A 27,934-nucleotide genomic window follows, 5' to 3' on the forward strand; every position below is an offset into this window, starting at 1 on the left:
TCCAACTTGGCTAGTATTTATGAAAACAGAGTTGGGATCTGTTTTTGCCTATTAGGTTGGCAGTATTTACTCTTTTTTAAAGAAATGTTTATTTGTTTATTTTGAGAGTGCATAAGCAGGGGAGGGGCCAGAGAAAGGAAGAGAGAGAATCCCAAGCAGGCTCCAGTGCTGTCAGCACACAGATGGCTCAATCTCAGGAACCAAAAGTTCATGAACTACAGCAGAAATCAGGAGTAGCAAGCTTACCAGGCACAGAGCCACCCAGGCACCCCCGTATTTACTTTTAAGTGAGTCTCTCAGTGCTTGTGAAAATGAGGGGGGAAAAAGACTCTCTCCTATAGATTTTAAGAATGTTATTTTGCTATGTGGATCAGCCTTCAAAATATTTACATGCTAATGGTTATACAATTGATAACACAGACGAGAACAGAATTTGGCAGGCAGGAAAGATAATGCTTTTCAAATATTTTATTTCAAATCACAGTATGTTAACTACAATGTATATATCCTGTGATGATGATAATGTTCAATATCTGCACTGTTCAGTAAGGTGGTCACTAGGCACATTTGGCTGTTACACACTTGAAATGTGGCTAGTGTGACTGAGAAGCTAAATTATAATTTTCTTTAATTTAAGTTGAAATAGCCACTTGTAGCTACTGCTACCATAGTAGACAATGATGCTATATAGTAAGGTCTCAATTTTGTAAAAAACCAAAAACAAAAAACAATAGTAGTATGTATGATATTACCACTGGTTATCTCTAGGAAGCATTTATAGAGAACATCATAGTTGCTTCTTCAGCATCTGTTCTTCCTTTGGGTTTGGGCTGTTCTATCTCCCTGAGACGCATGCGTGCACACACACACACACACACACACACACACACACACATTTCCTCTGTGATATTTGGGGTAGGCGAATGCTAACCCTGGCTACGGGGGTGAGCCATACTATCTAAAATAATATTACTCTGACTCCTGGCCACAGTCATTGATACAAGATTGGGCATTTGACCTAATTTGGGCCAATAGAATAAGCGATCTCATCTCTGACTCTATTTCTCCTCTATTACCAGTCCAAACTGGATGCAGCATTCACCATTAATTTGTAGGTGTCTAACACAAAGACCGGAGCAGCCCTTGTGTAGTTAAGTGTTTCATCTTACGCTCTTTTGTTACACAACAATGTGAATGTACCGAATGCTACTAACTACACACTTTAAAATAATTAAAATGATAAACTTTACATATATTTTACCACAATTTAAAAAATAAAAACAACCCTTTTGCAGAAACACAACCATACACCTGGGGAAAAAACTACCGTGAACTGTGGTAACCCATCAAGATCACAATCCCATGTATGCCATACTTACAAAGAAAGCCCTAGGGCTACAGCCACCTGAAAAAGCCATCCCACAAAAGTCAAATGCACAATCTGGGCTGCTGCAAAATGTCGAGGTCAAAACTCTACAGCCATAAACCATGGACCCTTAACACCCCAGAGACTTAATTTCTCCAGAATCAGAGAAACCCCAACGTGGGCTTGAACTCATGAACTGTGAGATCATGACCTGAGCTGAAGTTGGATGCTCAACCAACTGAGCCACCCAGGTACCCCAGTTCCCCCCCAATTTTGACATAATTACTTTGTCATCACACAGATGGAAAATCTTGGCTCCCTTAACAAGTATTCAATCCTTTTTTATTCTATGCAAGCCAGCTGACTAGAACACATATCTTGTAGGCAGAAAGACCTGGAGGGAACCCAGAAGGAGCTGAGGTCATTAGTTATTCAAGTGTTCTCTGTAAAGGAGATATTCTGGAGATGAGGTTCAAGGCCAAGGGCATTACACAGATGGAGTTTCCTCTATATAGAAATATGAAGCCAGGAGAAGGTAGTTACTTCACCACGTCTTGAGAAGAAAAAGAAAACTTGGACAAACCAGTAACCATCACATATAATAAGTAAGAGATCAAAAAAAATTTTTACAGGGGTACCTTTGTGGCTCAGTCGGTTAAGCATCCAACTTCAGTTCAGGTCATTATCTCTCAATTCATGAGTTCAAGCCCCGCATTGGGCTCTATGCTGACAGCTCAGAGCCTAGAGCCAGCATGGGATTCTGTGCCTCCCTCTCTCTCTGCCCCTTCCCTGCTTGTGCTCTGTCTCTCTCAAAAAATAAAATAAAAAATGTTAAAAAATTTAAAAAAATTACAGAACTTGTAGGGAACAGATTATCCCTATAACATAAAATGCTTCAACAAATAGATAATTAGCTTACTTTATGAGGTTAACCTTGACAACAAAACTGGATAAGAACATTACAAAAAAGTAAAAGTATCAACAAAATTGCTAATAATATAGGCATAAAAACTCTGAGTAAATGTTACATGTAATTCAGAAGTGAATTAAAAAGCAATGTATCATGACCAAGTTTGATTTACCCTCAGAATGCCAGATGTTCAATAAAGCAAATCTATTAATGTAATATACCACATTAGCAGATTAAAAATATAAGACAAAGATAGCTGCTATCATTCCCCCTATTCCACATTGTACTTACTGAAGGGCTTGAAAAATGCACTAAGACAGTACATGAGTCAGAGAATTGGATAAGAAGAAACAAATACTGCCAATATTTACGACACTGTCTTTATAAAAAAATCTAGGAGGATGTATAAAGCCCAGTCATATTACTGAAGACAAGATCAACAAACAAAAACCATTAGTGTTCCTATATACCAATATTTAAAAAACTAAAAAAAGACATAGAAATCAGATATCATTCCTAATAGCAAAAGAGATATACCATGTTATTAAATAGGAAGAATCAATATCATAAATGTATCACTTCTCTCCCAAATTAGTTCACAAATTTAATCCAATTCTTATTGAAATACAAGCAAGATATTTTGTGGAACTTGGACCCTGACATTGATCTGGGTATGTAAAGGATTGAGAATAACCACCATAGTTTTGAAGAAAAAGGATAAGGGAAGAGGACTATCTCTACCAGGTACCAAGATTTATTATAAAGTTATAATCATTAAAACATGTGCTTTGATGAAAACTTAGACAAATATATAAAAGGAATAGAACTGAAAGTCAGAAACAGCTCTACACATATGACTGAGGCAGCATTAGAAATCAGTGAAGAAAGAATTTACTATTGAATATATTGCAAACCAGCTAGGCATATGAGAAAAATTAAATTAGATCCCTTCCTTACAGCATATGCAAAATAATTTCCAAATGGATTAAAGAACTAACTGTGAGAGACAAAGCATAATTTTTTTAAAAAATTGTGCTGGATATATACCATTTACCACTTACATCATCTGTTAGTCTTTGCTGCATAGGAAACACTTTAAGCTCACGATTCTGTAAGCCATTTGGGGTTGGCTCAGTTAGACAATTCTTCTGATATTGGTGGCTGGGCTCACTCATGCATTTGTGGTCAGCTGTCTGTCACCTAGATCACTCTGCTTCTGAGTGTTGGCTTATTAATTTGTAATTTTGATATCTTTATTATATCTCTTCTTTTAACATCCACATTTGTTTTGTAGGTTCAAAGGAGAAATTTAACATGAAAATTAAAATTGAGTTACAGTCTTGTTTTGGTATAAAACATACCAGCAAATAAGATGTCTGAAAAGGAGGGTACTTCAGAAGAGCTAGAAGATATCACTAGTCAACGTAGGAAAGAATCTGGATCATGGTCAGAAGAGCCTGAATTTATTAAAGAAACATCAAATTCATTAGAGGAAGTTTGTGATGGGAAACCTTCCAGTCAGATTTGTGAAACACATCTTAGAAATGATAAATTGGGTATATATGATGATACATCAGCATTGTCCCCTGAAAATAAATCTAAGAGAAATGAAGAACAAAGGAAAACTCTTCAATTTTCTGAAACAATCACTCTATATGACACCTTTCAGTCAAAAAGTGCTATTTCACAAAGTCCACCATTATCAATGATTGAGATGGTTGCTGAAAATCAGGCTTTCACTGGCTTATCTCATGAAACATTAGAAAAAAACAGTGCACAACTCTCTGAGGAAAATCAGAAAGGACTTGGCTTAGGATCAGATAACTTTACAGTTAACCTCAAGGCCAAGGGTTTACAAGAATTCCCTAAGGACATCTTAAAAATCAAATATGTAAAATATCTATATTTGGATGAGACCCAAATCAAAAGTTTTAAAGGGGCAGACTCAGGTGATCTGCTAGGACTTGAAATTCTATCCTTGCAAGGAAATGGGTTATCATCCTTTCTATCTGAAATTCAGTTACTTCATAATTTAAAGATATTAAATGTCAGTCATAATCAAATATCACATACACCTAAAGAAATATCACAGGTTGGGAATATCAGGCAACTCTTTTTTAATAACAATTATATTGAGATTTTCCTTCTGGGTTAGAAAGTCTTGGAAACTTAGAAATTTTAAGTTTGGCTAAAAATAACTTAAGACATATACCAGACATTCTGTCTAGTTTGAAAAACTTGACGGTTCTCAATCTGGAATATAATCAGTTAACAATATTTCCTAAAGCTCTGTGCTTCCTTCCAAAGTTAATTTCACTAAACCTTACTGGAAACCTGATAAGCAGTTTGCCAAAAGAAATTAGGGAGCTTAAACATTTAGAAAAACTTTTACTGGATCATAATCAACTTACTTTTTTGGCTGTGGAGATTTTTCAATTGCTCAAAATGAAAGAAATCCTACTAACTGATAATAAACTGGAAGTTATTTCACAGAAAATTGAGAATTTTAAGGAACTCAGAATTCTAATACTTGATAAAAATTTATTAAAAGAAATACCAGAGAAAATTTCCCACTGTGTAATGTTGGAATGCCTTAGTCTTAGTAATAACAAATTAACAGAACTTCCTAAGAACATCCATAAGCTAAAAAATTTAAGAAAACTCCATGTAAACAGAAATAATATAGTGAGAATACCTGAAAATATCTCACATCTTAATAGTATGTTCAGTCTAGAATTTTCAGGAAATGTAATCACAGATGTTCCCATTGAAGTAAAAAATTGTAGAAAAATAACTAAAGTTGAATTGAGTTATAACAGAATAATGTTTTTCCAGTAGGTTTGTGTGCCTTACATTCTCTTTATTATTTGAATTTTAATGGAAATTATATTTCAGAAATACCTGTGGATATATCTTTCATTAAACAATTGCTTCATTTACAGTTAAATAAAAATAAACTCCTCATATTTTCTGAGTATTTATGTTCTCTTATTAATCTTGAATATCTAGATTTGGTAAAAACCAAATAAGGAAAATTCCACCATTTATTTCCAATATGGTATCGCTCTGTGTTCTGATTTTATGCTGTAATAAATTTGAAGCTTTTCCTATAGAAGTATGTACCTTAGAAAATTTGCAAGTATTTGATCTTTCAACAAACCAAAGACAGAATATCCCTTCAGATATCTGTAACCTAAAAAGAATCCAGAAATTAAACATCTCAAGCAATCAATTTATATATTTTCCTATTGAGCTGTGCCAACTTCAATCACTGGAAGAGCTGAATATAAATCAGATAAATGGAAGAAAGGCAAGAAACTTATATTTTTGGCCTTGGAGGGAAGTTGGCATTGGAGGGGATTAGAATCTAAACTGTAGTGTATGTGTGTATGTTTTAAAATTAGCTGGAATATTTTATTTGTTTTAAATAGGCTTTTTTCTTTTAAACCCCAAACATGCCTTAAAAATATATTTCTCAACATGAAAGATTCACAGAAAAATATTTCATTAAAATGAAATTCTAAGTAACTAAAGCTGTCAATTTTATAGATTTGTTTTTATTTCAGTTTAATTATAAAAAGGAGTTTTAAAGCCATGGATTATAATATAAACACATTACAGAAAATTTGGAAAAATTGAGAAAAGTAAAAAAAAAAAAATCATTCCAGAAGGATACTATTGTAAATATAACTATGGGCCACTGGTCATATGTTGATACAACTTACTTTTAGTGTTTTTTTTATGTATGTGGTTTATATAAGCAATTATAAAAAGTTTCTACACTCAATTTTAGTTTCTTCTATTTTCACTTAATGTAAGCATTTCCACATAATATAACAAATCTTCCCAGTAATTAATTGTTAGAGCCAATACATGATTTATGTAACTAATCATCTGTTATTAAGTATTTAGAGATATTATAATTTTTCATCATATATAAGGCTATGATGAACTTCATAAAAACAACCTTCTTCATATTTTATTTCCTTAGGGAACTTTTCCTAAAGAACTGCTAGATAAATGGGAATAAATGTTCTTATAGTTTAGCATTTTACTTGAACATAAGAATGAATTTTATGGAAATACTTAAAAAAAATCAAGCAATGTTGATTTATATTAAGATCTTAGTAAACTAATGAAAAGGACCCAGCTATTATCTGGCTAAGTTTAATTTGACCATCAGTCAAATTAAAGTGCTTTGATAGAGCTGGACTATTATCTAGAGCAATATTTCCCAAAGTCTGTCCTTAAAAACACTAGTCCTGTGAACTGCTCCTTAAAAATAGGTGGGTGGGGTGGGGTAGGGGGGAGAGGGGTTCCTGTGATTACATAGCTTTGAGAAGTACTGGTTTCTTCTCTTAAAGAATCACAATGAACGTTAGTGTATTAAAAGCTCTGTAGAGTCCTGCACTAAAGAAATTGGTTTGTTTCTATTTAACTCACATTTCCCAAAGTTACTTACCCTTTTTAAACCTAACACCTGCTATATAATACATTTCCAGAAAGGCTACTCCAGGGAATAGTTGCTTAAGTAGCTGGAGTGAAAAACGATGCATGTGTTTCAAAAGTTGTTATTGCACTAACAGGCACTTTTTGGTTCTGCATTATAATCAACTAATTCCTTGTCTGATTTATAATTGTCTCACTTTCTCCTCCTGTATTTTACTGTGCAGATCTACAAGGTTGTGTCCTTAATCTCCTCTTTTTTATTAACTTCATCCCAGACCTCACCACACCATGCACATGACCCTCAAATCTGCGTAACTGGAACTGATCTCCACTACTACTTTAGTCCCATAGCTCTGTTTCCCTGGAAATTCCCTGTTCTTCTATTGTCTCAAACTCAACATGACTTCAGAATCAAACTCCTCTTTCTTTCCAATGTAACTCTCTTCACAACTCCATTTCTGTCTGTAATGCTGCTTTCTTCAGACCTACTAAATCTAGAAATCATGAAATCAACTTTCTTCCCTTTCCATCACTAGTTATACTGAAACTTACACCAAAATCGTCTCATTTTTTTCTCTGAAAAAGTTCTTGGATCAACTTCTTCATTTTCCAGTGTCACTGTCTCCAACTGGTCCATGGTTATCACTTACTTCATGTCTAGACTACTCCAGGAGCCTCCTGAGTATTCTCTTTGATTCAGTCTCCTATTTCATCAGGACTTATCAAAGCTATCAGATTTCCTTACTGAGAAAATTACAGAGTACTATTCTCAGGAATCCAGACTGCATACCTATAGCCTACTTGTGGCAAATGGTTGCCAAGGGCAACATTATTACAACATCACTTCAAAGATCACCAGATGGGGTGCCTGGCTGGCTCAGTCAATAGAGCATATGACTCTTGATCTTGGGCTGTGAGTTCCAGTCCCACATTGGGCATAGAGCTTCCTTAAAAGAAAAAGAGAGAAAAAGAAAGAAAGAAAGAGTAGGCAACCATGTAAAATAAAGCTGGATACCCTTTAAAAAAGAAAAATCACCAGATGGAAAAATGATTTATAAGAACTCTTTTCAAAATATATATATAATTGGAAATATCACTTTGATAACCCACTTAAGGTGAAAGTGAAGTGCCTAAAGGATTGGCAGATGGTCACTAAACAGTCATTTAAAGAAGATAAGTTCAGGTTCATCAGAAGGCTTTTATTTGGCTAAGTGAAGGATACCCAACAGGAGTCTTCCTTTCATAGTGGCTCTACTAGCACACAGTTCTTAGGTACTTCATCTAATAAATGTTGAGCAAATAGTGAAAAAGAATATTTGCCTGAAGGAAAGTCAAATTATGAACCTACCCACCTGTCTTGACCTGACTCCTACCTCCTAGGGCCAACTCTTAAGGCCTGCCATGGCCCAGTTCCATCTTCTTTCTCCAAACATACCTTCCTCTGCTTCCTATCACCTGTCTTTGCTGTTCACCTTCTCTCTGGCCCATTTTTATGCATGGTATTTGTCTTGCCTTCAGTGTCCTATGACTTCTACTCAATCCTACTCATTCTTTTTTTTAAAAAAATATGTATTTATTTATCCCACGTGGTGTGAGATTATGACGTGAGCTGAAACCAAAAGGTAGATGCTTAACCAACTGAGCCACCCAGGTACCCTCAATCCTATTCATTCTTACGGGGACATTCAAGTCCTATCTGCTACGTGAAGATTTCCTTTAGTTCTTTGATTTGTACTGATATACATTCTCTAAACTTCCACATATCTGTTATTGTACCCTTTATTTTGGCACTGGATTACCTATCATTTAATACTCTTTTCTGATGGTTTCATATGTGTGTATTTTGTTTCCTGAACTAAATTTTAATCTCCTTTAAGTTAGGGACTGTCTTTTATGCTTCTTTTATATATGGAAGAACACTGAGCACAATATTCAGTATTTACCTTGTTTGGTTATTTCTCAATTCAAAATTCTTTTGTTCACTTGTAGAACTTTGTTTCAAAAGCCATTTGTGATGGCCATATTTTCTCTGAATACATGTATTTCTTCTTCACCATATCAGGGTATCTTAATTCCTGTTATTCTGCAATGCTTTTTTGAGGCTATACTGCCAACCTGTGTGAGTCCATTCTAAAGGGGTTTACTGAGCATTTACTCAAAATATATCATGATTGGGAATGTGTACACAAAAAGTATAAAATGTATATTATGTCATTTAAAAATCCTAGGAAAATACACCAAGGGACTTTAAAAAGCACTGCTGATGAGAACAGGAATAAAGAGATAAAATGTGGTACAGAAAAGTTGGTAAAGACTTTAGGGAGGGAAGAAAGGGATAGTAAGGAACATCAAGTTCTGGGAGAGTGAGGAAAGTGGGTTAATAAGCCATAGGGTTGAATGGGTAGAATTGGTCAGACTGGGGAGGCACTTGGATGCCACAAAATATATTGTGGATTTTAGCAAGGAGGGTGAAAATATCCCTCTTTAAGACCAAAAAACCAAACTTCCATTTTAGACAAGGTTTTAGTCATAGAAATATTTATTAAAAATATAATTGTTTAATCTTTGTTACAGTTAACGAGACTTCCAGAAGAGCTGTCTAATATGACTCAGCTTAAAAGACTTGATATCTCAAATAATGCAATCAGAGAGATTCCAAGAAATATAGGGGAATTGAGAAGTTTGGTTAGTTTAAATGCATACAACAATCAAATATGTTATCTGCCACCATCTTTTCTATGTTTACATGATCTCCAGCAACTAAATTTCAGGGGCAAGTGTCAAGCGTAATCAATAAGCATAATCAGTAAGTAGAGTATTCCTGTCTAGGTTGCAAATTTTGCTGACAAGACAGAACAGCAGTCAACATAATGCATTAAGTGCTCATTGGAAGGAAATGCACATCTGAGGTACAGAAAATAAGAGCACAGCATAAGGTCCTGTTGCTTTCCTGAAAGACGTTATAACCAAACTGGGCACCTTGAACATATTCTCATTTCTTTTCTGTCCTCTCTGTCTATACCCAGTCAGTCAGTATTTCTTCCCTTTCTGAACCTGACCTCATCTCTCCCTCTACACAAACTTACCTACACAACCTTAGGTCAGCATTTTCTGTATTTTCCTTTCTGGCTCCCCTAATCCTACCCCTGTACATTACAATACTCAGATACCTTATAGTCTTCTACAAAGTAAATCATTAAATAACAACAAAAAAGTAAATCACTTACTCTAAAGGTATCAGAAACGATTTTCCAAAGCACAATAAATACCAGATTGGTATTTTTCTTAATAATTTTTATTATGGTGGTGCTTGGGTAGCTCAGTGACTTAAGTGTCCAACTCTTGATTTTGGCTCACGTCATGATCTCATGGTTCATGGGATTTGAGCCCCACGTTGGGCTCCAGGCTGACAGCATGAAGCCTGCTTGGGATTCTCTCTCCCTCTCTCTCTGCCCTTCCCCACTCGTACTCTCTTTCTCAAAATAAATAAATAAACTTAAAAAAATAATTTTTATTATGAAATACTTTCAGAAAATTTATTATGAAAAACTTACAGAAAATAATAAATACCTAGGTAACTACTCCCAGATATAAGGAATGTTAACATTTTTGTTGTATTTACTCGATATATTTTTTAATTGTTAAGAAATAAAATAATGGAGTTGAAATTTCTTTTGTCCTTCTACCCAAACTAGAAGTAACCACTATACTGAAATTGGTATGTATCTTTTTTCCTTCCATGTTTTTATACATATATATAACCATAAACAAGTAATACTATTTTGAGTTTTTAAATTTTACTAAATCTTATCATGCTATATGATAGTGATTTACTACTCTAAAATTTGCTTTTTTCATTTGTCATATTTCTAAAATTAATCCATATTAATATATACATAGACTTATTTCATTCACTTTAAATCCTATATGATATTCAATTATACGGTTAAATAACAATCCATTACCTGGTTGGTAGACAGTTAGGTTGTTTCCAATGTGTTTGCTACTATAAACATCCTGTACATGTTCCTTGTGTACCTCTGCTTGAGTTTCTTTAGTGCGTATAGCTATAAGTAGAATTGCTGCATCAGAAGGTATGCATATCTTCAACTTTACCAGATTTGGGCAAATTGATCTCCAGTGGTTGTACCAGCTAAGCACATGAACCACTGTATTTATGAAATTCTATCTTTCAGTTGGAAGTAGTGTTTACAGCCGGAGCCCTGCATCTTCTTAGATTTAGAGGATTTTCAGAATAAAACAACAAAGGTCATCTTTTTTGGTCAGTAGTCCTAGTAACACAGTAAAATGTACAGTAATGCATCAACACTTAGATATAACGGAACTGACATTTTTCTCCTGAACCTCCCAAACTCCCGGTAAACTGGCTGTGCGGGTACATATCAGTCATTTTAATAATTTTGCAACAAGTTGAAGTGAGTTGTAAAAACTCAGTCTGGCAACTGAATTTTTTTGCTCAACCTTTGTGTTTTGGCCAAGTTTTTCTATATTTTAAGGTTACCTAGTTTGTCCAAGGGCAGGATACACTCCACTCAACTACTATTTGTACACAAAAAAATCAGAGGCTGACAAGAGCCCTCTGACCCACTAGAAAATACAACGACGCGTCAGAAGCATAATTCTCTGGAGGCTTTCTGGTACTGAATCAAGACAGAATGGGAAGATCAAAGACTTTTCTGCAAGTGTTGCGTGTTCTCTGCTGGTCCGCATGAGAATTAGAAAAATATATGTCAGGATCCAACCAGGAGACAGAAATCACAACTTAATAACTAAGTATATATACATGTTGTTAACTACAGAAGTGAAAGAGTGAAAGAGAATTCGAAGTTCATGGTAAAGTAGCAATGGCAGGAAACAATAACCACCCTATGGGTAAGAGAATAAAGTAGAAAAGACAGAATTATGAACACTCAGAAGCTTGAAGGAAGGGGTCTCTCTCTTGCCGGCCTCCCCCCCCCCCCCACGCGAAAACTCCTGAATTGTGAGATCATGACCTGCGTTGCAGTCAGTACTGATTGGCGGCTGCAGTACTGATTGGCGGGTAACGGCACCTGCGGAGGTCATGATTTCACAGTGCAGGAGCGGCACCTGCGGAGGTCATGATCTCACAGTGAGGGAGTTTTAGCTTGCTGCAGGAGTTTTAGCTTCCGGCCACTTCAGGTTGGGGGGTGCGGGAAGGGGAGGGAGAGAGAGGGAGAGGGAGGGGGAGAGAGGAAGAAGAGAGTGTGCGGGTGCGTGGGAGAAACTGCGCGCGCGCTAGTGCTAGTTCTGTGAGGGTTGGGACAAGTACAAACTTCAGTTCGTGTTGCTGATGGAGTACGAGTGTTGCCAGGGTGACAGTAAAAGAAAAACTGTAAAGAAATGCAAAGAAGTAGGTTTGGAGCTAAGTGACAGTCGCTAAGCAACTGGCATGCTACAAGTCACCAGCTTTTATTGCCAAGTTTGAACTTAGAAGGGGTGAGTTCGAGTCTTGTCATTTAATCTGTTTCCTCTATTTATAAAGTGAAGCTAACCGAATATCCATGCTATAGATTTGTTTACAGACTGAATGAGACTTTGAAAGCAGGTAGCATACTGTGAAAGCATTATTCAAGCAAAAGATGTTCATATACTCTTGTGAAATAATCGTCTCTGTCACAAACTAGCAAATTTAGGAAGATAACCCTTATGAACCATCAACAAGATGGGAAAGCTATAACTTCTGCTTGTTCACAGACTTGTGGGAATATAATTAGATAAAACTTATGAAAATAGTTTCACAAATGTGAGGTAATATACCAATGAAAGGGATTTATAGCATGGGCTCATAGCATGGGCTTTGGAGTGGAGCAGACCTTAGAATTCTAGCTCCATCTTTCAACAGGAATTTTTTTTTTAACGTTAACCTTCTGTTTCCTAATCTGTAAATGGAAATGGTATCTACTCTTTGATTTGTGAGGATTAAACAGTTAACTACTAAGCACAAAAACTGATGCAATATAGGTTTTAAACAGGTGTTGGAGCCTCTCTCCAAGAAGCCAAAATAACAAATGAAAGGAAGTAGATTGGCATGTAAACTGCCTGTGGTTGTCCTCATGGAGAAGGACAGTTATCTTGCCTTACAGTTCTCTCTACAGGCCTTGATAATTCTACCCTGCAGGTTTGCATCTTCTCCTACCTGTAAGACAGCTAGTTAAGCTAGTACTGTTCTATCTGTTGTTTACAGCTGGCGTCTGTTCTGATGGGTCAGTGCTTGTGCCAAATAAGTTGTTAAATTTTTTTAAAGAAATTTTTTAAAATATACCTTTTAATGTTTATTTTTGAGGAAGAGAGACAGAGTATGAATGGGGGTGGGGCAGAGAGAGAGGGAGACACAGAATCTGAAGCAGGCTCCAGGCTCTGAGCTGTCAGCACAGAGCCCAAAGCGGGGCTCAAACTCGTAAACCATGAGATCATGACCTGAGCCGGAGTTGGATGCTCAACCGACTGAGCCACCCAGGCACCCCAGTTGTTAAATATTTTAAATAGCACAACTGCTTACATGTACTAATGTAACAGCCTCTGAAAGGACTCCTACCTATATAGCCTCTCTCTCTCACTTTGTTGCTGCCCGTATTTAAAAACATTTTTATTAAAGTATAATATACATAACAAAAAGAGTACATACTGTCTCAAGAGATTAAAATTAAAAGTAGAGCTACCATATAATCCAGCAATTCTATTTCTGGGTATTTATCTGAAGGAAAAGAAAACAGTAACTCAAAAAGATATGTGCACCTCATGTTCATTGCAGCATTATTTACTTAAGTGTCCATCAGTGGATGGATGGATGAAGAAAATGTGGCATGTACACACACACACACACACACACACACACACACACAATGGAGTATTATTCAACCATAAAAAGAAGGAAATTTTGCCATTTGCAACTACATAGATGGACCTGGAGGGCATTTTGTTAAGTGAAATAAGCCAGACAAAAACAAATACTGTATGATTTTACTTACATGTGGAATCTAAAAACTGAACTCATAGATAAGGAGAACAGATTGATGGTTGCCACAGGTGGAGCTGGGCAAAATGGATAAAGGGTAACAAAGGTACAAACTTTCAGTTACAAAATAAATAAGTTCCGGGATGTAATGTACATCATGGTGACTATAGTTAATAATATTTTTGGTATATTTAAAAGTTGTTAAAAGAATAGATCCTAAAAATTTTCATTGCGAATTTGTAACTATGTATTTTTTTAAATGCTCATTTATTTTTGAGAGAGAGAGGGCAAGTGAGGGAGGGGCAGAGAGAGAGGTGGGGAGGGGACTGATGATCCAAAGCAGGCTCTGCATTTATAGCAGCAAGCCCAATGTGGGGCTCAAACTCATGAACCTCAAGACCATGACCTGAGAAGAAGTTGGACACTCAAATGACTGAGTCCCCCAGGCACCCTGTAACTATGTGTTGTGATGGATGTTAACTAGACTTATTATGTTGACCATTTTACAATATACAAATGTTGAATCATCATGTTATACATCTGCAACTAAAATGTTATATGTCAATTATAATTCAATTTTTTAAAAGTACATATTTTAAGTATACAGCTCAATGAACTTTCACACACTGAACAAACCCATATTTCAGAACCTCGATCAAGAGAAAAGACATTCCCAGAAGCCCTTTCTTATGCCATTCCAGTCACTTTTCCCCTTTCTCTCAACCAAGGGTAAACACTATCATGATTTCCAATAGTGGGCCTTAAATGAAGTCATGAAGTATATACTCTTTTATACCTGGATTCTTTCACTCAACATTATGTTTGTGAAATTCACTCATGTTACTCTGGGTGGCTGTGGACAATTCACTCTCAGTGCTATTCATATTCTGCTGTTGATAAACATTTAGCAGAAAAGCAATTCTTTTCTTGTGGTCAGTAAAAAAATGATTTTAATCCTTTTAAATTTATTTGGACTAGCTTTATGGCTCAGCATATAGGCTACCTTGATAAATACACCATATACCCTTTTTTTAATACAAATTTTAGTCAACAAACAGTGTAATATTGGTTTCAGGAGTAGAATTCAGTGATTCATCAATTACATTCAACACCCAATGCTCATCACAACAAGTGCCCTCCTTCCTACCCATTATCTATCTAGCTCATCTCTCACCCACCTCCTTCCATCAACCCTCAGTTTGTTTTCTATTTTATGAGTCTCTTGTGGTTTGTTTTCCTCTCTCCTCTCCATCCCCCCCTTCCCATATGTTCATCTGTTTCATTTCTTAAACTCCATATATGAGTGAAATCATATGGGATTTGTCCTTCTCTGATTGCCTTATTTTGCTTAGCATAATACATTCTAGCTCCAAACACATGATTGTAAATGGCAGGATTTCATTCTTTTTGATGGCTTAGTAATATTCCATTGTATATATATACCACCTCTTCTTTATCCATTTATCGACTATTGTCGATTATTGTTGATAATGTTGCTATAAGAACTGGGGCACATACACCCCTTCAAATCTATATTTTTGTAACCTTTGGGAAAATACCTACTAGTGCAATTGCTGGGTCATAGGGTAATTCTATTTTTAATTTTTTGAGGAGCCTCCATACTGTTCTCCAGAGTGGCTGCACCAGTTTACATTCCCATCAATAGTGCAATCACACACTATACACTCTTTAAAAAATATACTCTGAAATGTTAGCTACAGTGTTTTATGAATATCATATTAAGTCCAGATGGTTGATAGTTTTGTTGGAATCTTCTGTCTTTACTGGTATATTATCTTGTTATGCTTTAGAAAATAGTGTTAAAATCCAAAACTATGGTTGTGTAATTGTGTATTTGTTGCTTTCATTGTCAACTTTTTTCATGTATTTTGAAGAACTGTTATAAGAAAATGCACATACATGCTTATTATGACTTTCAATTCTAATACATTTTTTTATCATCTGAAATCCCCAAATGACCCTCTTTATCTCCAGTAATAATCTTTATCTTGAAGGGTATTTTATCTAATATTAAGGCCACTCCAGTTTTGTTAAGCTTACTGTTCACATGGTATATCTTTACTATCAATTTACTTTCAACATATCTGTGTCTTTATATTTAAAGTATATCCCTTGCAGGCACCTGGGTAGCTCAGTTGGTTAAGCCTCTGACTCTTGATTCTGGCTCAAGTCATGAGATGAAGCCCCATATCTGGCTCTGCGTTGACAGCATGGAGCCTTCTTGGGATTCTCTCTCATCTCTCTGCTCCTCTCTAAGTAAAATAATAACTGATTAGCTAACTAAGTATTACAAAATAAAGTACATCCCTTGTAGACAAAATGTAGTTGGGCCTTGATTTTCATCCTTTCTGGCAATCACTGCCTTTAACTGGAGTATTCAGTCAATGAACATTTAATGTAATTATTGGTATAGCTGGATTTAGATCAGCCATTTCACCACTTGTTTTCTGTTTCTCTCCTCTGTTAACTCTTTTTCTGTCTTCTTGTTGAACTATTCTTGTTTAGTTGCTTTCAAGATGTTCTCATCTTTGGTTTTCAGCAGTTTGACTATGTTGTGCCTAAGTGTGTTTTTTATTATAATTTAGGTGAAATTCACACAACATAAAATTAACAATTTTAGAGTGAACAATTTTGGTGGCATTTAGCACATTAACAAAGTACTACAATGTACCACTACCTGTATCTGGTTCCAAACATTTCATCAACCCCAAAGGAAGCTTTTACTCATTATTAAACAGTTACTCTCTGTTCTCCCCTCTCCTCTCCCTCTTGTAACCATCAATGTGCAGGACACCTCTATGAAGATGCCTAATATTATGGATGTGTCATACAAATGGAATTGTATAATATATGACATTTCTGGATTGACTTCTTTCACTTAATGTTTTCAAGTTTCATCCATGTTGTAGCTTGTATGAGTAGTTCCTATTATGGCTGAATAGTATTACACTGTATGTATATGATACAGCTTGATGATCCATTCATCCTCTGATGGACATTTGGGCTGCTTTCATCTTGTGGCTATTGTGAATAATGCTGCTATGAACATGTTCACACATGTGTTTATTTCGGTATGTTTTCAATTCTTTGGGGCATATTCCTAGAGACAGAATTCCTGTGTCATATGGTAATTTTGTATAATTTTTTGAGGAACTGTCAAATTGTTTTCCACAGAGATAGAACCATTTTACAGTCACACCAGCAATGTACAACAAGTGCAGTTTCCCCATATCCTTGTCAATATCTGTTGTTTTACAAGTTTTGGATTACAGTTATGCTAATGAATGTGAAATGGTTTTGATTGAAATTTCCCTAATGACTAATGATGTTTAGCATCTTTTTTAGGTGCTTGTTGGCCATATGCATATGTTTTTGGAGAAATGTCTATTCAAGTCTGTGGCCCATTTTTAAATTGGTTTTTAATTGGGTTATTTTGTTGCTGAGTTGAAAGAGCCCCTTATATATTCTGAATACTAGATCCTTATCAGTTATGTTTTACAATTAATTACTTCCTTTCTATAGACTGTCTTTTCATTCTGGATAATGTCCTTTGATACATAAAAGTTTTAAATTTTTATGAACTCCAATCACCTAGTCTTTCTTTTTGTTGCTTATGTTTTTGGTGTCATAACTAAAAATCTATTAGCAAAATCCAAGATCACTAAGATTTGTCCCTATGTTTGGGGCGCCTGGGTGGCTCAGTCGGTTGAATGTCCAACTTCAGCTCAGGTCATGATCTCACACTCCATGAGTTCGAGCCCTGCGTCAGGCTCTGTGCTGACAGCTCAGAGCCTGGAGCCTGCTTCACATTCTGTGTCTCCCCCTCTCTCTGCCCCTCCCCTGCTCATGCTCTGTCTCTCTCTGTCTCAAAAATAAAATAAAAACATCTCTTTAAGTTATTCATTTTGAGTTAATTTTTATATTTGGTGTGAGGTAAGAGATCCACTATGATTCTTTTGCATGTGGATTTGTAGTTATTCTAGCACCATTTTTTGAAGATTATTTTTCCCCTTTGCATGATCTGAGCACCCTTGTTAAAAATTAATTGGCCAACTCTGGAAAACAGTATGGAGGTTCCTCAAAAAATTAAAAATATAGCTACCATATGACCCAGCAGTTGCACTACTGGGTATTTATCCAAGGAATACAGGTATGCTGTTTCAAAGGAACACATGCACCCCAATGTTTATAGTAGCACTATCAACAATAGCCAAAGTATGGAAAGAGCCCAAATATCCATCGATGGTTGAATGGATAAAAAAGACGTGGTATAAACACACACACACACACACACACACACACACACACACACACACACACACACTGAAGTATTACACGGCAATCAAAAAGAATGAAATCTTGCCATTTGCAACTACGTGGATGGAACTAGAGGGCATATGATAAGTGAAATTATTCAAATAAAGATGAATATCATATGACTTCACTCATAGGAGGACTTTATGATACAAAACAGATGAACATAAGGGAAGGGGAGCAAAAATAATATAAAAACAGGGAGAGGGATAAAACATAAGAGACTTAAATATAAAGAACAAACAGAGGGTTGCTGGAGGGGTTGTGGGGGGGGGATGGTCTAAATGGGTAAGGGGCTTAAGGAATCTACTCCTAAAATCATTGTTGCACCATGTGCTAATGAACTTGGATGTAAATTATAAAAAATAAATAAATTAGAGAAAAAAATTAATTGGTCATAATATGTGGATTTATTTCTGGACTCTCAATTCTATTCCATTAGTCTGTACGTCGAACCTATGCCAATCTCACACTATTTTCCACTTAGTTAACATAAAATGTAATATTAGTTTTAGGTGTAGAATATAGTGATTTAACACTTCCATACATCACCTGGTGTTCATTACAAGTGCACTCCTTAATCCCCATCACGTATTTAACACACCCCCCTACCTACCTCCTTTCTGGTAACCATCAGTTCTCTATATTTAAGAATTTGTTTCTTGGTTTGCCTTTCTCTCTCTTTTTTACCCTTTTGTTTCTTAAATTCTACGTATGAGTGAAGTCAGTTTCTCCGACTGACTTACCGTAATACTCTCTAGCTCCATCCGTGTCAATGCAAATGACAAGATTTCATTCTTTTTATGGCTGAGTAATAGTCCATTGTATTACATGTATCACATCTTCTTTATTCAACAGTCGATGGAAATTTGGGTTGTTTCCATAATTTGGCTATTGTTGATCATGCTGCTGTAAGCATCGGGATGCATGTATCCCTTTGAATTAATATTTTTTACTCTTTGGGTAAATATCTAGTAGTGCAATTGCTGGATCGTAAGGTCCTATGTTTAACTTTTTGAGGAACCTCCATGCTGTTTTCCAGAGTGGCTGCAGCAATTTGCATTCCCACCAACAGTGCACAAGGTTTCCCTTTCTCCACATCTTTGCCAATACCTGTTGTTTCTTGTGTTGTTGATTTTAGCCATTCTGACAGGTGTGAGGGGATATCTCATTGTAGTTTTGATTTGCATTTTCCTGATGATCAGTGATGTTGAGCATCTTTTCACGTGTCTGTTTGTTACCTGTATGTCTTCTTTGGAAAAATGTCTATTCATGTTTTCTGCCCATTTTTAAAATGGATTATTCATTTTTGGGGTGTTGAGTTTCCTAGGTTCTTTATATATTTTGAATATTAACTATCAGATATGTCATTTGCAAATATCTTCTCCCATTCCATAGGTTGCCTTTTCGTTTTGCTGATTGTTTCCTTCACTGTGCAGAAGCTTTTTATTTTGATGAAGTCCCAATAGTTTATTTTTGTTTTTGTTTCCTTGGCCTTAGGAGACATATCTAGAAAGAAGTTGCTACAGTTGATGTCAAATAAGTTACTGCCTGTGTTCTTTTGTAGGATTTTTATGGTTTCAGGTCTCACATTTAGGTCTTTATTCCATTTTAAATTTATTTTTGTGTATGGTGTAAGAAAGTGGTCCAGTTTCATTCTTTTGCATGTTGCTGTCCAGTTTTCCCAACACCATTTGTAGAAGAGACATTCTTTTGCCATTTAATATTCTTTCCTGCTTTGTCAAAAATTAATTGGCCATATAATTGTGGGTTCATTTCTGGGTTTTTTATTCTGTTCTGTTGATCTATGTATCTGTTTTTGGGTCAGTACCATACTGTTTTGATTACTACAGCTTTGTAATATATCTTGCAGTCTGGAATTGTGATACATCCAGCTGTATTTTTATTTTTCAAGATTGCTTTGGTTATTTGGGGTCTTTTGTGATTCATACAAATTTTAGGATTATTTTGAAAAAGGAACAAAGTTGAAGGACTCCTGAAACCTGATTTTAAGCCTTATGAAAGGCTATGGTAGTAAAGTGTAGTATTGGCAAAATAACAGACATAGATCAGTAGAACACAATACATAGGCTAGAAATAGACCCATGCATATATGGTCAATTGATTTTTGACAAATATGCACATGTAATTCAACAGAGAAGATGGTATTTTCAACAAATGGTGCTGGAGCAACTAGATGACCAGAAGCCAAAAAACAAGATAAACTGCAACAATAATAAAACTTTGATCCACACCACATACCATATAAAAAAATCAACTCAAAATGAATCACAGATCTAAATGTAAAAGCTAAAACTATAAAACTTCTAGATAAAAACATAGAAGAAAATCTTTGTAACCTTGGCAAATATTTCTTAGATATAACACCAAAATCACAATCCTTAAAAAATTAATAAATTGAACTTCATCAAAATTAGAAACCTCTGCTCTTCAAAAAGTGTTGTTAAAAGAATGAAAAGAAAAGCCACAGACTGGAAGAAAATATTTGCTGAATATATAAAAAATAACTGTCAAAAGTCAACACTGAGCAGTTAACTCAATAAAAATTGGCATACGAGTTACGGAAAGAACCAAAATTTCCATCAACTGATGAATGGATAAAGGAGATATGGGACATATATACAATGGAATATTACTCAGCCATAAAAAAGAAAGAAATCTTGCCATCTGCAACAACATGGATGGATCTAGAGAGTATTATGCTAAGTGAAATAAGTCTAAGAAAGACAAATCCCATGTGACTTCACTCATATGTGGAATTGAAAAAACAAAGTAGATGAACATGGGGGGAAAAGAGGTAAACCAGGCAACAGACTCTTAACTATAGAGAATAAACTGAAGGTTACTAGAGGGGAGATGAGTGAGGGATGGGTTAAGTGGGTGATGGGTTAAGGAGGGCACTTGTAGTGATGAGCCACTAAATTCCACACCTGAAATTAATATTATACTGTATGTTAACTAACTGGAATGTAAATAATAACTTGAAAAAAAAGAAAAATTGGCATAAATTGTGAACACTTTACAAAGAATGTATATGAATGGCAAATAAGCATAAGAAAATATAATGATATCATTAGTCATGAGAGAAATATGAATTAAATCTACAATGAGATCTTTGTATTAGAATAACTAAAATTAAAATCTGACATTACCAAGAACTACACCTGGAACTCTGATACACTGATGGTAGGAATGCAAAAGGGTACACACTCTAGAAAACGGTTTCATAATTTCTTATAAAGTTATATGTATATTTACCATACAACCCATCAATCACACTCCAACTACACTTTTAAGCGAAGTGAAAATTTAGTTTCAATAAAAAACTGAGTACAAATATATAGAGTGGTTTTATTAATTATTTTTCATTATTTTTCATTTCATTTCATTTCATTATTTTTCATTATTTATTCATTCATATCAAGTGGAATCATTCTAAACATCACTTATTTAGTGGATGGATAAATTATCACATCCATATAATGGAATACTTCTCATTAATAAAAAGGAACAAACTATTGCTATGTCAATAGACACCAATAAATCTCTAATGTATTATGCTAAATTAAAGTCAAACCCTAAATAGAATATGTTGTGACTTATATTTATTATACATATGCATAAACATTATATATTTATAATTATGGGCTTACAATGTTTATAAAACCCCATATACATATGTAGGTATGTATTTGTACATCTATCTGCACATACCCATTCCCAAAAGCAATGAGCAAAACTAGTATCCAGATCTCCAGATCTTGGTTTCTTTCTTTTTTTTGAGAGAGAAAGTGAGAGCATGCACAAGCAAGGGAGTGAGGGACAGAGTGAGAGGGAGAGAGAATCTCAAGCAGACTCCATGCCCAGTGCAGAGCTATCCCACAACCATGAAATCACAATCTGAGCCAAAATCAAGAGTTGGATACTCAACCAACTGAGCTACCCAGGTGCCCCCAGATCTTGGTTTCTGAATGCCATTCTTCATTAAAAGGAAGCAGGTTCCTTTATTTATGACTATAAATAATATAACTATAAATGTATAAATAAAGGCAAACTTTAGGTCAGTTCCTCTCTAAATGATTACAAATTCTTACCTTGTCAGTTACCACAACTTCACTTTTTATGTTCAGTTTATATTGATTAAGGTGATGTTGAAAACATATTTAGGGAAGTAGAGTTTAATTCGCACTCCTTGATGGTGGACTAGACTTAGCTTAGTTTGGAACTCAGTTCCAAAAAAATAGAGTATGGACAAGAAAAGAATGAAAACATTATATTGGAGAAACCTGGCAAGACACTAATTTAGCTGTGGGATCAAGCTTAACATCACTAGTGATGTCATACAGGTATTAGGTACCTTTGCTGTGATATGATGAGAGTTCTTCACTTCTGTGGCATTCTTTCCAAAAAACCCTATAACCCAAGTGTTATCATGAGAAAATATATCAGGTAAATTCAAACTAAGGAATATTCTACAAAATACCTAGTCAGTACTATTCAAAACTGTCAAGATCATGAAAAACAAGGAAAGACTGAGAAACTGTCTCGGACCAGAGGAGACTAAGAAGACATAACTATATGCAATGTGTTATCCTGGCATGGATTTTGGAACAGAAAAAGGACACCGATAGAAAAACTAATGAAATCCAAAATTGTCTGAAGTTTAATAGTAATGTGCCAATGTTAGTTTCCTAGTTTTGACAAATATAATATGATAATGTGAGATGATGACATTAGGGGAAACTAAATCTGGATGAGGAATCTATATTCAAGAATTCTCTACAATTTCTGCAACTTAAATCTGAAATTATTCTAAACAATCTAATTATCCTTAAAAAATTACCATCACACTTACTCTGAAAAATCCTTTCCCGTACTGTAAGAGGACAGCCTCTTAACTCATTTTTCCATCCTCTGAGGGAATGGAACCACAGCTCAGTTTCTATACATCCTCCTTTTCACGCCTAGCAAGTGGACTTCAGTAAGAATTTACATCTGCCAGCACTGTGAGGGTCCTCTGGTACTGTGCCAGTGAGACACAGTAAATGCTCCATAAATAGTAGTTTATCTTCATATTTTTCTTTATACAGAAAGGTATAATTCAATTATAATTTTTTTCTACTAGGAAATAATCTGACAGATCTGCCTAGGGGTATCCACAACCTTTTTTCACTGAAGGAGATAAATTTTGATGATAACACTTTGCTGAGACCTCCTATGGAAATCTGTAAAGGAAAACAACTCTATACGATTGCACACTATCTAGAGAGGGCAGATCAAAGAGATGGTAAGTGATAAGTGAGTGATTCACTAGTTTACATGTCATTTTCTAGTATCATCTATAAATTAGAAAATAGTTTTCTTTCGTTAGAGATTTTCAATCTGGCATAGGCATGGAAATATTCATTATCTTCCCTTTTCTGAAGGTTAGGAGTTTATTTTGATAATTCATATTATTTAATCTGTGTCCACACAAACTAAACCATTGAAAATAGGCAAACCCAAGTGGAGGGTTGGGCTGCTTTCCACCTGTTGGCCTCAATGCCCTTCAACAAGTTTTTCATTATGGTTGTGGCCAAACTTAGATATTCCACACAAAAATTTATTCACTGGTTCTGATCTGTATCACCATATATAGTTGCTCTAAAACTCTCATCTGGCCTTGAAGAAAGTCCTTCCATCTTTCCATTGAACCCAATCAGGTTTTGGCCCACTATGATCACCTATCTGCAGTCTGTGGGTAGTCTTCATTCTTTGTCCTTAAGCATTCCTTTGGTTGTCCCTGATTATTTCACACAGAAGGTCCATTTTCTTTAAGTGTCTTTCCACTGGACCAGATGGAGACTGGTTTCTCCAAGCCTCTGGGATGGAAGTTTCACTGTCCAATTTTGTTGTTGGGGCTAGATTCCCAACAGCTAAGCTTTTTGCTAGGACTCTGACTTTGTTTCTTATAGCCAGTCCTTAGACTGGATTCAGATTTTGGTCTTCCAATTCAATGCAGTACTTAAGAAATATTAAATCAATTTAATACGTACTGATCCAGATTTGGGGAAAGGGAATATACAAAACTCTCCACCCAAATCATTCTACTATGTTCCCTGTCTGTGTAATCAGAAGCTTGCATCAGCATAATCTCATAATCTAGTGGTAGGGTCACTAAAAATATACAGTATCGTTAAGCCACAATATACATGCATATGCATCACTACCAGTCAGAATTTTTTGCAAGATTTGGGCCTCACTGATGGAAGGAACCTAAGAGATAAAATTAAAAGTCACAGTAGCTGTTTTTTCTAACTTGCTAAGCAAGTTGGTTCTCCTAATTATTTTCATTAAAAAGGTATATTTTGTGGTAACTATTTCTATAAAATAAAGTTTTTTAGAAGTTTCCAAGGATCCATAAAGTATAGGAATACTGTTAGGAATACAGTACTTTAGAGAAGGGCTGTATAGTTACACAATTGAACTTCCCTGCTAAAATTCTGTTACTCAAGTTCCCAAGGAGGGAGGACTCATGTCATTCTATCCTCAATGGGGAAAGTGCAATGCGAAATGGCAACAGATCAAAGTCAGCAAAAATGAGAGAACCCTAGCCATTTGTCTCCTTTTTTAAAAGAAAAATTAATGTTTATATTTGAGAGAGAGAGAGAGACAGAGTGCGAGCAGGGGAGGGGCAGAGAGAGGGAGTCACAGAATCTAAAGTAGGCTCTAGGCTCTGAGCTGTCAGCACAGAGCCCAACACGGGGCTTGAACTCACAAACCACCATGAGATCATGACCTGAGCCCAAGTTGGGCATTTAACTGCCTGAGCCACTCAGGTGCCCCTTTCCTTTCTATGTTCAAGGGGCCTTCATACTGCAGGCACCCAGGGACAGTAGAGAGGAAGTTGTCATGAGAAATGTATTTATTCCCCAATTAACAAAGAACATGGGGTTTCTTATGATTTTGCTTAGGATATTGGACTTTCATTTATATCATTAGCATACAATCTAGCCTGAGGGACTGAGATGATTATAGAGGGGTGGGAGATTGATAGTTCTTGAAACTTCCCAAAGTACCTTAGTCAACGAAATAAATCTAGTCCAAGATAGTTAGAAGCTTAAAAAAAAAAAAACAAAAAAAAAAACAAAAAAAAAACCCTAAAAACTCTCTACTTACATCTAAGCTAGCATTCATTAAATAAGTCATTTGAATATAAAATATACATATACACACTATATCTATAGTAGATGTGAACTCGGTTTCTCATGGTGGTACATGAAGAAGCCCATTAAGAAGCCAGAATCAAAGGAAAGAGTTAAATTCATTTCAAGCCGTGAAAGGATTAAAGAAAGGGTTTCAAAATCACTTTGAGGTTACTTATAATATACTTTTAAATGGCCATTTTATGTTGTAGGTTATTCAGATTTTAGAAAAAATAGAACAAATGATTCAAATTTCAGTTTGTAAATTAGGTCTGCATCTTCTTTTCAATTTTACTTGACATGGACATTTGATAGGAGCACAGAATAAGGAACCCAGATTTAATATTAACCCAAAGTAGAGTATATTTTTCAAAAGAGATGGCTTATATTTTCTTTTATGTTCAAATGTAGAGAAAATCCTAGAGAAGATCTTCAACATAGTTGCCAAAAATATCACTGAAACAAATTTTAAGTTTTTGTGTCAAAAACCAAGCTTGGCAATCTCAGAAACAGATATGCCTACAAAGAGGTATGTATGAGTGACAATATGTGGTATAAGCTTATTCTCATGTTGGTTTATATCATATTGATTATAAGGTTTTGAAACAGTCATATTAACATGAATTCTAATTTGCTGTAAAAGACTCTGATTTTAGTTTACTATGTATTTGTGAATCATGTGAGTAGAGTAGTTAAGAGTAAGGGCTCTCAAGGCAAACTGCTTGGCTTTAAATCACAACGAGTTTTGTGACCTTGTATAAGTCCCTTAACTTACAGGTGCTTCAGTTTCTCCACTGGTAAAATAGATATATTTAACTAAGAGAGTGTCATGAGATTAAATTATTAAGCATGTAGTACTATAGCAGTAATACACTGCCTGAGAATAAATAACCCACAATTATTGTTTTGAGATCTTGAGTAAATCTCTCTTAGAACTGAATGTTAATTGAATTGATTTCCTACCAGGAAATAAGGGTTGACATGGGGCTAACATTCATTCACTATTTGCCAAGCTCTGTGCTAAATTTTATATAAACTTTCTTCATCAATTAATTTAATCCTCACTTCAATCAGGTAAATTGGTTTGAAAATGTAGGGGAGTAATATTGAAGTAACTTAAAACAATGTTCTTAATTGGTCATTAAAATAATATTATCTTTAAAATTTTCAGCACTGTTTCATTAAGTGAGAGAGTCCGCCAAGCACTTAATAGGTGGAAAACAGAAAGTAACAACCTGTCACTAACTATAGCTGCTTTAACAGACCAACTAACTCAGGCACTAATGATGATAGGAGCATATGAAATTATGGACAAAATAACAGCTTTAAAAGTTTTTACACGTGCAATTAAATTCTGAACAGTGTACTCATAATAAAAAACTGAAAATTTATAATGTACTTACATAATTAAAACTGGACAAAAGAGAATTGCATGTCATGTCTCTTTTCATGCATTCCTAAGAGATAATGATAATTTATGGCTATCACTTTAATCACTGTGATAATAAAATATCACAGACACTGGTTTGTGTATTTGTCATGTTGCCCTGGAATTATGATAATAATAAAAAAAATTTTTGTTTATTTTGAGAAAGAGCGGGGGAGGGGCAAAGAGACAGGGAGAGAGAGAATCTCAAGCAGGCTCTGTGCTGTCAGTAAGAGCCCAGCATGGGGCTCAATCCCACAAATTGTGAGATTATGATCTGAGCCAAAATCAAGAGTTGGACGCTTAACTGACTGAGCCACCCACATGCCTCGGTAATGATTTTTAAAAAGAAATAATTCCACTTAAAAATTCTTTGTTATAGGGGCACCTGGTTGGCTCAGATAAGTGCCGGACTTTAGCTCAGGTCATGATTTCATGGTTCGTGGGTTCGAGCCCTGCCGTCAGGCCTGGAGCCTGCTTCAGATTCTATGTCTCTCTCTCTCTCTCTGCTCCTCTCCCACTTGCACTCTGTCTCTCTCTCTTCTCTCTCATAAATAAACATTAGAAAAAAAATTTTTTTTAATTCTTTGTTATATAATGCTTTTATACAACCCAGGATTTATAGGTAATAAGGTCATTAGTAACTTTCATTGGAGTTAGAAAGCAGGGCAATTTTGTTTTAGAGGCTAGCTTAAAAACTGAAATTCATGTACCATTCCTACTGTTTCTTCATTAGGAATGGGAGAGCTCTGTTAAATATAAACCAGAGCCAAGATCAGTAATCCTCTACAGATCTCCCTCAATTTTTAATAGGGTCCCATCCCGATAAATCCAATATGAATTTAAAATAACGTAAATCCAAAAAGCAGTTTATACCACATCTTCTTTACCCATTCATTTATTGATGGACATTTGGGCTGCTTCCAAATTTAGCTATTGTATATAATGCTGCAATAAATGTAAGAGTGCATGCATCCCTTTGAATTAGTGTTTTTGCATTTTTTGGGTAAATGCCGAGTAGTGTGATTACTGGATCAAGGGGTAGTTCTATTTTTTAATTTTTTTGAGGAACCTCCAAACTGTTTTCCACAGTGGCTACACCAGTTTTCATTCCTACCAACAGTGCAAGAGGGTTCCTTTTTCTCCACATCTTCACCAACTCTTGTTTCTTGTGTTTCTAATTTAGTCATTCTGACAGTTATAAGGTGATATCTCATTGTAGTTTTGATGTGCATTTCCCCAATGG

At 35.4% G+C, this 27,934-nt stretch overlaps 2 protein-coding genes across 2 annotated transcripts in view; both read left to right on the plus strand.

Annotated features, from left to right (window-relative positions):
* Positions 1-3,576: 3,576 nt before the first annotated feature.
* LRRD1 (leucine rich repeats and death domain containing 1) lies at positions 3,577-26,659 on the plus strand. Its single transcript, XM_053218471.1, is given in 8 exon segments — positions 3,577-4,411; positions 4,414-5,100; positions 5,103-5,285; positions 5,288-5,586; positions 9,300-9,498; positions 23,204-23,365; positions 25,674-25,791; positions 26,434-26,659. Coding segments are annotated over 8 exon segments (2,598 nt in total). The 5' UTR covers positions 3,577-3,648; the 3' UTR covers positions 26,621-26,659.
* Positions 23,227-27,934, plus strand: part of LOC106969977 (lanosterol 14-alpha demethylase) — a 43,925-nt gene continuing 39,217 nt past the window's right edge. Inside the window, exon 1 of the mRNA XM_053218470.1 lies at positions 23,227-23,365. The gene's annotated coding sequence lies outside the window, so the exon portion shown is untranslated. The remainder of the gene's footprint in view (positions 23,366-27,934) is intronic.

This window comes from Acinonyx jubatus, chromosome A2 (genome assembly GCF_027475565.1).
Source record: "Acinonyx jubatus isolate Ajub_Pintada_27869175 chromosome A2, VMU_Ajub_asm_v1.0, whole genome shotgun sequence".
Taxonomy (NCBI): domain Eukaryota; kingdom Metazoa; phylum Chordata; class Mammalia; order Carnivora; family Felidae; genus Acinonyx; species Acinonyx jubatus.